General features: G+C 40.8%; 1 protein-coding gene across 1 annotated transcript in view; it reads left to right on the top strand.

Moving 5' to 3' along the window:
* LOC139442224 (anaphase-promoting complex subunit 1-like) overlaps positions 1-13892 on the top strand; it is a 56367-nt gene that overhangs the window by 16876 nt on the left and 25599 nt on the right. Inside the window, exons 19-32 of the mRNA XM_071223007.1 lie at positions 831-1022; positions 2861-2931; positions 3549-3640; positions 4335-4483; positions 5071-5149; positions 5620-5721; positions 6710-6972; positions 7955-8061; positions 8566-8643; positions 9633-9722; positions 10862-10970; positions 12007-12147; positions 12925-12974; positions 13553-13737. Of these exons, the coding sequence (XP_071079108.1) occupies positions 831-1022; positions 2861-2931; positions 3549-3640; positions 4335-4483; positions 5071-5149; positions 5620-5721; positions 6710-6972; positions 7955-8061; positions 8566-8643; positions 9633-9722; positions 10862-10970; positions 12007-12147; positions 12925-12974; positions 13553-13737 (1708 nt within the window). The remainder of the gene's footprint in view (positions 1-830; positions 1023-2860; positions 2932-3548; positions 3641-4334; positions 4484-5070; positions 5150-5619; positions 5722-6709; positions 6973-7954; positions 8062-8565; positions 8644-9632; positions 9723-10861; positions 10971-12006; positions 12148-12924; positions 12975-13552; positions 13738-13892) is intronic.

The following is a 13892-nucleotide window of genomic DNA, read 5'->3' as shown; positions in this document are numbered from 1 at the left end:
GATATTCATGGTGTCCTTGGCATTGCCCTAATGTTTAACGTTATAGATGGACTAAAGGAGCTAACCTCAAGCACCTCAGGGTTCCCCTTAATTTCAAACACTGGAGCTGATATTCAGATTGGTATACATGGTATAGCATTGGCTGGAAAGCATTATTTGGTAGTGTTTCCACATCCAATAAAGGATGGTTTTGTGAGTCTGTTCCTTGTTGTGGCTGACTGAGACCATGAACAAACTTAACAAGCAAGGGCGGATGCAGCCTTTTTGAAAGCGAGGGATCCAAAATATTAAAATACTCTTTATAATTTTACTGCCTACAACATACTAGATTTGGTTTTCAAAAGAGGGAGGGGTGGGGGGGGGGGGGGTGGGGGGGGGTCCTGACGCCTTGGCCTCCCCCTCTGGCTCCGCCTATGAAAAGCAGTATACACCATTACCATACAGCGAACGGAAATGTCACATGGAGACTGCTCTTGGTGTGTCCCTTGTTAGCATTGACAAATTGTCTGATAAACCAGTGCATGTTCCATACCAAATCGCGCAGGTAATGACGTGTCAAAAAGTTCCATTCCGCACAAAAATGTCAAAAAATGTCACAAAAATGTCACAAAAACTGTATATCCCTTGAACTCCTAATGCCATTTTGCCAATTTATCACACCAAAAGCTTTTGTCTATGCTTAACCTTGAGTTATCAATCTATGAACAGGTATGAATCTCATTAATGTTATTTTTAATACTCCAGCAAAGTGTAAGAAATGTATGAATTGGTAATGTCAGTACATGTATATCTGGTTGGTACTGATTTAAAGAACTGACTGTTATTTATAGGATTGGGACAATCTTGTCAACTCGGACCACCACCGGTTTGTGTCTGAGAATTTGGAGGATGCACTAGAGTTGTCTCCCTGCACAGCCATCCCAGATCGAGTAGCCTATTCCAAGCCCTGCTCCATCAACGCCAACAGCCTCCTGTTTGTACACAGCCCTGCGGTCATGCTGGCTCTGCACCTTGTCTATGAGGTCAGTTGGTTGTTGTTGTTGTTCAAGTATAGCGGTGTGCCATCAAGCAAGTGTACATGTATACTACTCAACAGAAATAAAGAACACACGATTTTTTTATTCTTAGTAAAGTACAAATTCGAGTACTTTTTGGTTGGGTCCCATATTGTAAAGAACACACTAGTTTTCCTTCTGACTATCTGAACTAATGTCATTTGAAAACATCTGGTGCTCTTTGCATATTAGTCACGCCGAAGACCCGGGTTTGATTCCCGCCGTGGGCACAATGTGTGAAGCCCATTTCTGGTGTCCCCCGACGTGATATTGCTGGAATATTGCTAAAAGCGGCGTAAAACCATACTCACTCACTCACTCTTCCACATGTTATGTCATGACAGATTAACAATAGTCATATGAAAAAGGTTGAGTGTTCTGTAACTTCTTTTGAGTGGTGTACAAGAATTGTTGAGGGATTAGGACAAAAGTATATTCAGTGAATTTGACTGTGTTGGAACTCTTAAGTGATTATGAAGCTTATGGTCTGCAAACATTAACGAGTCACTTAGATGCATATTACCTGACAGTATGACATGATTCTACTGAAGGTGAAGATGCCAGCGTGTTTATGACTGCCATCAAATGGTTGGTCCTCAGCCATGTTTTAGATAAAGTTTAGCAACACTGAATCACAGCTTATAGAATATGTACTTCTGCTAGGGCAAGTGGCTTTGTTCGAAATACTCACCCAGGAGTGAATGGTACCCATTTGGATGAGATGGTAGTATGATTGTAAACCTAGCACCTGAAGAGTATTCTCCTCATGGAGTTGAGAATGCATTTTGAGTGCGAGCTGATCCATGGACTGGGGTATGATCGTGTACGAGCTGATGGGCGTGTCTTAGGGCATGGATATGGTGCAATATCAATAACCCAATGAAGATCTGGGTTAGAATTGGTCTTCAGCAACCCTTGCTTGTCCCCCATAAAGTTTCATGTTAGAACTGGCAATCAGCAACCCATGCTTGTCATAAGAGGCAACTAATGGGATCGGGTGTTAGGGCTTGGTTGATGCATGTCATCGTATCCACTTGCGTAGATTGATGCCCATGATGTCAATCTCTGGGTCATCTGGTCCAGATATATACAGTCAAGTCCTGTTAATCTGACATGGTTGGTTGCAAATGATTATGTAGTATCAACGTTTGTGATCGAAAATCGGACATCTATATGTATACGATAGATAACAATACAAACACCTTATAAAAAATGAAATATTCATATTGTTATGTTACAATGAGTGCTGAATATGTTTTCTAAACATGCAACCTCTGAAGCTCAACACAAAATACTTTAAAAGCATAGTCTTGAATGCAATTTGCCAGTTTGAAACTGATGCCGCAAGGCTCAAGAAAGTTGCTTTCTGAGTGGCTAATGTCGACTTCCTGTCATTTCATTGGTCGCTCATAGTTCGCGAACGGTCGTTCTTACATGACCTGTAATTGGATGTCCTCAGCAGTGGCGAGAACTTGTATCTGATTTTGATGAGATTGAGATAATCTTAGCATGTGATTAGTCCTGTTTTGTTAATTTGAAGCATAAGTTGTTTATTGTTAAGCAAGTTTATCTCTGCAACCGTTGTAATATGTAGCTACTAGCAAATTAGGTGTGTCGGAGTCGGAGTGCGAAACTGTTGGATTAACAGGTCTAAATAGCAATGATTTAATCAGTTGCCATCATTACTGTCAGATAAAGCCGATTGTCGATTCACGAGACTTGACTGTACATAGCTCAACTAACAACAAACCATAAAACAGAGCAATATCAATATGCATTTATTATTTATTATCATGTTTTGTCAGGAGATGAAGTTGAATGTCCTGCTGGCTGAGGAACTACAAGACCTGGCTACGGTTCTGTTCCAAATTGCAAGGTTTGTATGCTTGTTACATTACCTTTTGTAAAGTTGCAACGTTGATGAATCCCCTGTATAACATGTAAATACTGTAGCACTGTGAGTCCTCCAGTTGTTGCTGCAACACAGGAACAAGCAGGACTCTGACATAATGCAGTTGTAATTGTAATAACCTAATAACCTAATAACCTAATATTTTGTAATAATCTACATGATCTAGGAGTGGGTAAGAAATGGAAGACTGAAGTGCTGATTTCATTACATAGAGGCTTCCTTCTTCTCTACTTGGACAGCAGTTTTATTCACTAGTTCTTATAATTATAACATATAGCAAAACCATTAAAAATGTCAAATTTCTATTTGTCCTTATAATACCTTAACTAAAGGGCAGTTTTGCAAGGACTAAAAGACTAGCACCAATTCCTATCGAAGGACATGCAAGCTTGTGTTATTTTGAAAATAAGTGATGTATGATTGAAATGTATGATCGAAGTGGTGATTTCATTACGTAGGGGCTTCCATGTTCTCTATTTGGACATGGAAGCTTGTGTAATTTTGAAAATACCTGATGTGCATGAAACAATGCTGATCTTACCAACTTACACAATGGTTCATCAAAGGCTATGTTTTGACAGTGATCTGAAGTGCTTGGCGTATACAGACTACTATTGTCGTGACTTCCCTGGCTTGTACGATGCTTCTGACGACATCAGCCAGATCACGGAAGGTAAGTCTCCACTACATGCTGCTCTATGACTGTGTTACATGCAATGAATGCCAGACACATAAATGTGTCAAAATTAAAAAAATAGTTTGCAAGAAAGAACACCTCCCCTACCTTTTGTGAAATGATGCATTTTCCTGACAAATAGTTGTATTGATCCTGCTTTCAGAGAAAAAGATTGTTTTAATTTTATCTTAAAGCAGTTGTTGCATTTATGTAGAATGTGATTGTGTTTATGTCGAATGTGATTGTGTTTATGTCGAATGTGATTGTGTTTATGTAGAATGTGATTGTCTTCGTGTAGAATGTGATTGTTTTTATGTAGAATGTGATTGTGTTTATGTAGAATGTGATTGTCTTTGTGTTGAATGTGATTGTTTTTATGTAGATTGTGATTGTCTTCATGTAGAATGTGTTGGTTATTATGTGGAATGTGATTGTTTTTATGTGGAAGATGATTTATTGTTATGTGGAATGTGACTGTTTTCACATGTGGAGTTTGATTGTTCATGTGGACTATGATTGTCTTTATAATGAATGTGATCGTGTTAGAAGGAATTTGATACAGAATTATGAAGAATATGATAGTCTTTATGTAGAAACTGATTGTCATTAAGTAGAATACGACTGCCTTGTAAGGAATGTGATTGTCATTAATATGTGCAACATGACTGACTGTCACTATGTGTTGCATCAGATGACCTTCGGAAGATGCAGTACCCCTCCGTGTTCCCCCGACAGGTGCCCAGTGTCCAGCAATGGATCTACTACTACCTGCGCGGCCAGGACTGGACACCTCTGCCCTACATCCCCACTGTCTGCAACAACATTAGGAATGTCGTCACAGTCAGTATTTTCAGTGTTTGCTGACAGTTGAGAAGCATGCATTGTCTTGTCAAGAGGGAGACTATTATATGGGTCTGATTGAGGATTGTTACAGTGTATGACCGTATGGATTGTGTGTTTGATGCACAGATAGGGGGCATGGGTGGCCCAGTCATCTAAGGCACCGGAATTCGCTGTACAGAGTTGTGTCCCTTGGGCACGCCAGAAATCTATTATTGTGGGTTCGAATCCTGGTTCACCCCAATTATGTTTCTAGGCTTGTCAGCACCATACCCATGCTCGAGGGTTTTACCAAAGTGGTAGACGTCTGAGACCTGCATCATTTGGGGCTTTCCTCCCACATTAAGCTGACACGCCGTGATATAACTGAAATAATGTTAAAAGCGGCGTTAAAACCCAACTCACTCATTCACTCACTCACTCATGCACTGATAATATGGATCGTTGTTCTGCCTGCCAACCAATGGTTTGCTGGCAGATCCTTGTGATATTGCTGGAAGCATAAAACAATACGCATTCTGAGGTTGTTATTTTAAAATAATATATTATATGTTAGTACTATCAACACAGCTCCTTCTGCTTTTCAGCTATATGCTATACTGCTGAACAAAGATCTCTTGACAGAGCAGGCCATGGAGAAATGTCTCAAGAAAATTGCCCCAGCAGGTATAACTAGAATCCAATGACATATATGAACCCTATGAGGATTCCGGGGTTAGAATAGGTCCTCAGCATCCTATGCTGGTTGTGAAAAGTGACCAAATGGATCAGTCTCATTGACTTGGTTGATAGTGTGTCCTCGAACCACAACAATGTTTTTCATTGCTCACAATATCGCTCACTGGATTGTTGGATCCATTCTCGATAATTTACATGCCGCCATTATATGGCTGGAATATTGCTGAGTGCTGTGTTAAGCGACAAGCAAAGAAACATACATGTAACTGACACAACATGGCAATGGTGCATAATAATGAGTTTCTGCAAAGTTTCTATCACTTTCTCTGGAGATTTAAGAGAACATCTTCCCAACATGTTGCTAAATGGGTCCATGCAAGAGTTTTCAAATTTGAAAATGTATTGTGAGAGAGCTGCTGGAAGAAACATTGATGTTGATGAAAGATCGACTGTTGAAGGTCACCGAGCACCTACGGCGGACCTATCCATGTCTCACAGCTTCCAGACCTACCCTCATGTTGATGTCTCAGAGCGGCTCATACTCACTATGTCTGAGATGGGTAAGTGTTGTCTTGTTCCTTGTCCTACATCCTACATATTGTAAGAAAACGCCTCCGTGATCTATTGGATTGAGTGTCTGCGAGGAGAGTGGAAGGTCGGTGGCTTGATTCCCGGCATCTTCGTATCAGATGGTAGTTGTTGCTACCTTGCCTGGCACTTGCTAGTTAGGAAATAAAACATGAACTGGTCAGTTGGCAGTAAACTGTGACTGAGTGGGATATCCATGTTAGTCTGCAGCATAGTATGTCGCTAGAGAGCTATAAAACTGACATTACTCTGTACTGTTACAAGAGCACATGCACACACACACATATAAGTGAAATAATCTTGAACATGACTGATGAAGTTCAGCTGAAAACAGTTTCAGTCCTTAATGGTTACGTATTTCTAAGACACTGTAGGGATGTTAGGATAATCTGTTTCCTATCGGGTTCACATCTCAGGTGCCTTAAACACGTCTCAGTTACCTTATTGAAAGCCATGAGACAAACATTTTGCAATCGCTTCTGCACTTGTAGGGATATGAAACACCCATTGGTATTCTGGGCTAGAATTGGTCCCTAGCAATCTATGCTGGTCATAAGAAGCGAATAATAGATTGTGTGGTCAGGCTTCGTCACTTGGTTGATGGTGTGTCAAAATGCCCTGATGGCATGGGTGTTAAACACAGTATCAGACACTAGATTGTCTGGTCCAGACTCGATTATTTACAGGCCGCTGGAATATTGCTGAGTGGGGCATTAAGCAACAGACACAAACACACAAACACGGGAATATGAGAGAGCTGCTGTCTGAAGATCAGGAAAATCAGTTTCCTGTTGGTACACAACTCAGATACTTATGCAAAGCATTGATATGAACACCATGTAATTGATTTTACTCTACTAGTTTTGATTTTCTAAAGAACTCTTTGAAACAAGGAAGCTGTATTTAATCTTCACTTAAAGGAACAGGTCATGTAATATATGTGCATGTTTCTCTCCACAGGCATATTGCAAAAAGACCTGGAGTGTCTACCAGTGGGTGTTGCTCTTCCATTTCGAGAGGCCATCCTTCACTGCAGATGTAACCCTCCATCTGATTGGCCAGAAGCAGCGTACATCATGATTGGTAGACAAGACCTGGCACAGTTGATGTCTGCCCAGAATCAGAAGCCTCGCCCCCCTCAGGGCAGCCTTTCCACTCCGTCCTCACCCCAAGGGAAAGGCAGCAAAGAGGAGGAGGATGGGATGGAGCACATGGACGAGGAGGTGACTGGTCAACAGTAGGGGTGAAGCAATTCAGCAAAGCCACGATGTGATAAGTATCATGTGACATAGGTCATGATATGATATGTATCGCGTGACATAGGTCACAATATGATATGTATCACATGACATCGATCATGATACGATAGGTATCGCGTGACATAGATCATGATATTATATGTATCACGTGACATAGATCATGATATGATATGTATCACATGACATAGATCATGATGTGATATGTATCGCGTGACATAGGTCACGATATGATATGTATCACATGACATAGATCATGATACGATACGTATCGCGTGACATAGATCATGATATGATATGTATCACGTGACATAGGTCACGATATGATAATATCAGGATATACAGTTGCTACCATCTGTTGTCACCACATCTTGGTTGAACCTGACGGTCATGGGTTTCCCTGCTCCAGGCTTGACCAAAAGTAGGCTGTCATGATAATTCTGAACTACTACATGCGATGATTTGTTACAATTGATAGACACCTGCCTCTTTGCTCGTCTTCATGAAATGGTTGATACTGTTTGGTACATTGCAGCAATATTGCCTGAACTGTTACATTGACAGCTCGCAATCTTGTTTTATTTCTGAGGAAATGGCATAGCCTATTGGTAGAAGTGTTTGCTTGTCATGTTGAATATTCAGAGTTCAGTTCCCCACATGGTGCTGTGTAGAAAGCTTTGTGCTCGTTTTGGTCCAAATCTTACAATATGTAAGTGTCTCTCACTATGCTGACATCGAAAGAGTTATGTGAGAACTGTTATGATGAGTTTGTTGTTTAATGCTGCAATCAGCAATATTTAGGATATATGACAGTGATTAATATCTCGAACAAAACATTACATGACATCTGGATACAATGACACACAAGTCACCGAGTCTGACCCTAAGATTCAATATGTAGCCCCATTTGTGATGAGACAGTGAGATGGTGTGTGTGTGTGTGTTGCAGCTGCTGAAGCTGCGGTTCAGTGAAGACTTGCGGGTCCAGGAAGTCCGGAGACTACTGCAGTCAGCCAGACCGGCCAGGATTGCCCTTGTACAGAGGCCAGAAGTTAGGTGTGTAAAACAGCCTGATGTACTATCTGTCCTCGACTTTCATGCTAGTCTGCTAGCTATATTGCTGAGCAAGTTTCTGAAGCTGACTATTGTGTGCAATGGTGCAGTCTTGTAAGGGAAAATGCATCAGAACACAGTAGTTTCTTTGTCCATGAATTTACAAGTTCTGTACAGTGGGGGAAATGTTTTGAATCATCCTCAGTGTTTGAAATTAAGTGTAATAGCCATGGGTTCCTTGTCATAACCCAAGTAGTAAAAGTTAACAATTTAGGATGTCCCTAGATTCAACCAAAGGAAAGACCAAGAACCGTGGACCCTCCTAAATTCGAAGACAGAACTTGATTAGTTTAGAAGTTACACCAAATTTGTGCTTAAAATCAGATAATTTCACAAGACTCAAGCCTATATTTGGGTAGCAACCTCATTCATGTTCACCTATAATAATAACAGGTCCAACTGAACTGTCATTGAGGAAGTATGGTTCCAATATATCTCCTGTTTCAGTGACCATGACTTCATTGAAGAGCAAGAGAGACACCTTCTGGCTATCTGTATCAGGACAATGTCCCTCCCTACAGGAAGGTGAGAAGACAACATGTCTGTTTGTTTGAACTGAAGGGGACTCATGGGGGTAAACAGTTCGAACATGTTCGATTTAAGTCCCTAGACACCACTTTGTCTGACATTTTATTAGTTTTTATAGGACCTGCGAAGATCCGGGGTAGAATAGGTTTTCAGCAACCCCTGCATGCCGTTAAAGGCAACTATGCTTGTCGTTAAAGGTGACTAACGGGATCGGGTGGTCAGGCTTGCTGACTTGGTTGATGCATGTCATCGATCCCAATTGCGTGGATAGATGATCGTCATATAGCATGATATAGCTGAAATATTGCTGAGTGCTGGGTAATACATCAAAGAAAGAAAGATAGCTATGATAGACCTTTTGACATAAAAGAGGTATACTCAGGTTTTTAATAATCCTTAATTAGGCAGTCCAGATTTATGTCTAAAAATACATGTACCTTAAAATTCAACAAAATGCATGGGATAGGCCTTGAATATGGCAGCCATAGATAACTCTGCTGTTAGACAAGTATGTTACAATTGTTTCTGCTGTTTTCATGCTCAATGCGGTCATGTAGTAGACATTATGTTGTTAATTGATTGATAAATATTGTTGAATCTACGGTGTGTGGACTTGAATATTTTAGTAGTGAGTTTGGATGTACAAATGGAACCATTTTGACAATAAAATAAAGTGAAAATTTGGTCTTACAATAACCTTGGCAAGTTATCATTTGCCATGAAATGCTTTAAGATGCCTTAAATGTGGTGGTTCAAGATTTGTATGCAGCATGCAATTGAAAGAGATATTATCGTAGTTTCACTCAGGGCACTTAACATGCCAGATACAATGTTTAGACCTAGGTTGGAGAGTAGCAACTGGATCACAGCCCCAGTTTGAAAAGGGTTCCTTGTGGAAGATAAATTTATATTGTTTGCTCATGTGAAAGATGTATGACATCCAGGTTTGTTGTCTGTGAGGCCTTATGATGGCTGGTGTTTTTCAGGGGAATGTTCACCTTGTCAACATACCAGCCCCTTCCCACAGAGACTCTCCCTATCCCCAAGCTCTGTCTCACAGGGAGGGCTCCACCAAGGTAAACCTGCATGACACACATTGTATACAGTCTTCCACACAACTGCTTCTTCTGTAAAATAAAATCTACAAAGTACACTAAAAAATATGGAAAGTCATGTTGATTTTGGCTTAATATGGGACATATAATATGGGTCTAGAAGTTGGTGAGTGAGCACTTAATATTTAAGAAATAAACAATGAGTGGGAGTTGTTGATCAAGCAATAAAACACTGCAGGGAGAATAAACTATGAGGGGCGCCGACCAGAGTGGTTTATTCTCCCTGCAGTGTTTTATTGTATGATAAACAATGACCACGAGTCGTTCGTTTCTTATATGAGATATCAACCTTATGTACAGCCTCTTATAAGATGATCATAAAATGTACAAGCTTTAAAAATATTTACCCTTATTTAAATAATGATGACTCCCTCAATAGAATCTGACCTTGGCAATGTTGGACAAGTCCATTTTATGCACAGGTGGGCATTTCCTGCATATTCTCACAATCGTCACGTCGATTTCCTGTACCTTTTCTCCAAATACTGATCGTCATATCTCTCCTGCAATTGTTCGGCCATCACGGTTAACTGTGTTGCCCAGCTACATCTATGGTTAACAACTCACTATACACTCCCCTTTAATAAATATTGATGTGCAATATACGAGCGAGCGCATATTCAATCTCCAGAAATGACATCATGATAGAACAATGTTTTATTGCGACATAAACCAAGCTTGGTTGTTCACTGTTCTTTGGGATTTATCGCATAGCTGTCTTATAAAGGAAAATTCAGTTTATCATATCAGTCTGTGAATAATAGTCAACTAGTGGTTGATAGCATGAGCAATGACCCATGTCATAGAGGTACTTTATCTGTGTCTACTGTGTCTGAGTGGGGTATCCATGCTCAACTATGCATGGAATTTCAGTGGACGAGCACTGAAAAACCGGCATTAGTTTAGACTAACACGCAGTTATAAATGGTCATTTGCTGGTCATAAATATACTTGGTTTAAGATATCTATTTTGTTACCATTGTTAAGCATACATACTTCTAAGACCCTGCCCTGATACTGCTGTAAGCGTTGTGAAAGCTTATCTGTCTATTCATTGCCTGTATAAGTAATTGTGTATACATGTGATGTTTGTGTTTCAGGAACACAACAGTTGATCTCACACACATCGACACTCCCGCCAACATGGCTGCCTGGCCTCAGTTCCACAACGGTGTCGCTGCTGGACTCAGGATAGCCAACGTATCTCAAGTAGGTGATGACAGCAAGCCACAGATAAGAGGTGGATCCTTGAGTATTCAAATGTGGTGGTCGCATTTTCTGATGCTCAACTTCAATGGGGGAATTTATCTGGTGGGATGGGTGAATTGGAGTGGGGTTTCACTTGACATCAGACAAGGTTGAACACTGGTATCTCTTTAATATGAGTGGTTTTGTTTTGTTTTGTTTTTTCATTGGGGTACATATGTTTCCAAATAGGTTGGGGGATGTCATACCCCGGGAACTCCCCCCTAGATCTGTCACTGACGAAAGCTAACAATACCTCAAAGATCAAATGACAGTTATATCTGTTTACTTGTTTGCAACATGTTCCCATTATATTAAGAAAGTGCATTTGATCATGTTCAAAGTCGAGGTTGCTAAGTGAAATCACTTGCTCTCAGTGCCTGCTTGTCCATATTATTCAGGACCGGTGAAGAATCGGGGTAGAATAGGTCTTAAGCAACCCATGCTTGCCGTAAAAGGCGACTATGCATGTCCTTAGAGGCGATCGACGGGATTGAGTGGTCAGACTCGCTGACTTGGTTGATGTATGACATCATGTCCCAATTGCCTTTTTTTTGTTGCTCATGATGTCAGTCACTGGATTGTCTGGTAAGACTTGATTATTTTCAGACCACTGTCATATAGCTGGAATATTTCAGAGTGTGGCATTAAACAACAAGCAACCAACCAACTACATTATTCAGGCCGCCTCCATTATCTAGTAGTAGAGCATCTGCACAGAGGGCGGAATGTTGGGGGTTCGATCCCTGGCTGCATCATACCAAAAGACGTTAAAAGATGGTACTTGTTGTTACCCTGCCTGGTGCTCGGCCAGCGGGGAAAACAAGGACTGGTCGGCTCGGAGTTATCTAAGTGCATTAATCTTGAACGCAACATTAAACCTCATATTATCTTACCTCACCTATATTATTCAGTGTTAAAATTAATGTCTTCATCAAAATCCTCCCTGTATACTCTTTTTTCTTTCTTTGGATTGATATTTGTGTTTGTTGTATTTCAGGTTGAATCGACATGGATTATATACAATAAGCCCAAGAGTAATGAGTTGTCAAACGAGTATGCTGGCTTCCTGATGGCGCTGGGGCTCAACAACCACCTGGTGAATCTCAACACCCTCAATGTGCATGACTACCTCAGTAAGGTGAGGACAACCACTGTTATTGTATTGTCTGGACTGTTGGATTGAATTATAATGTGTTTTCATACTTATTATGATGTATTGCCATTGCATTTTTTTAGATGTATAACTTGGTGATGTCAGTAGATAAGATGTTATTGGCTGCTTTGAGGTGCAAACAATAGGAACACTTTTGGTTGCCATTACTGGAGAAAATAACTTGGCGAAAGTAATGTTGGCGAAAGTGATGTCGGCGAAGGTAATGCCGGTTTGTGCCAGCACCTCTCTTTTGAGATTGCTTGTTCCTAATGCATATTTCACAATAACATCAGGGACGTTTGGGTGGCCTTGCAGTTAAAGCGTTCGCACGTTACTACGAAGACCTGGGTTCGATTCCCAACATGGGTACAATGTGTGAAGCCCATTTCTGGTGTCGTGATATTGCTGGAATATTGCTCAAAAAGGGTGTAAAACCATACTCACTCACTCCCTCACTCACAATAACATTAGTGATGGCATACTGCTGTTTTCTTCCACAGCTGACCTGCCCTTCATTTCGTTAAAATAATGATCTTACAGTGAAGACACTGAATAGTAACATATAATCTCGGGAGGTAACACAGTGACAAATAGCTGTGCATACACAAAATATTCTTCTTCGGAGACTAGAAATTTAAAAAACATTTTTTTGGCGGTGTTGGTAAAACCCAAAGAAAAATGCTTATGAATGTAAGCATTTCATTTCTTTGGAAAACAGGCAGTCCTCCATAGTTAGACTGTATTTTTCACATTATGTTTCAGGGGCATGAGATGACGACTATTGGTTTACTTCTTGGTTTAGCAGCAGCCAAGTAAGTGTTACAGTGACATCAGTAAACTCAGTTCTGTATGTTGCCAAATGCAAGCTTTCGGTATCTGGAATTATATGGAGGGGGTGGGGGGACAAACGAAGAAGACAAACATGTAATTTTTGTTGCAATGATCTGACTGCATGTGTGGCCTCTAAATAAGTGAATCTGGACCAAATGAACCAGTGATTGATATTATGAACTGTCTGGGTACAGGACACAGAATCAACCAAATCAGTGGGACTGATCTATTCTGTTGTAACCAGGAATCCCCACCGGGGCCGTTGATATAGAAATTAGCTATCATTATCACAAGATTGGGATATATTTTGGAAAAGAATGATCTAACCCCTAAAATGATGGACAAGCATACTTTTCCTCAGCCATTTTCCCCCAAAATAAATCAGCCCCTAGACACACTGGATGTCCTGATGTGTTAAAGAAGACAAATGGCTGGCTCCTGTCAAAGAACATATTCTTTGTCTTGATTCCATGACTGTAAAAGTGTTCTGCCTCAACTAGAAATACTATCAAGTAGTTGGTTCCTAAGGATGTAAGCTTTCCTTCTATGTTTTTGTCAGAAAGGGAACAATGGATATGGCCATCACTCGTCTACTAAGCATCCACGTGCCAGCCCTGCTCCCACCTACATCCACCGAGCTGAACATCCCACACAACATCCAGGTGGCAGCCATACTGGGCGTCGGCCTTGTGTACCAGGGGACGGGGCACCTGCACATGGCAGAGACACTGTTGTCTGAGATAGGTGGGTATCTGCACATGGCATAGACACTGTTGTCTGAGATAGGTGGGTATCTGCACATGGCATAGACACTGTTGTCTGAGATAGGTGGGTATCTGCACATGGCATAGACACTGTTGTCTGAGATAGGTGGGTATCTGCACATGGCATAGACACTG

This window comes from Haliotis cracherodii, unplaced genomic scaffold (assembly GCF_022045235.1).
Source record: "Haliotis cracherodii isolate W230 unplaced genomic scaffold, xgHalCrac1.p SCAF_5, whole genome shotgun sequence".
Classification (NCBI taxonomy): Eukaryota; Metazoa; Mollusca; class Gastropoda; order Lepetellida; family Haliotidae; genus Haliotis; species Haliotis cracherodii.
This window is presented reverse-complemented; position numbering and strand designations above follow the sequence as displayed.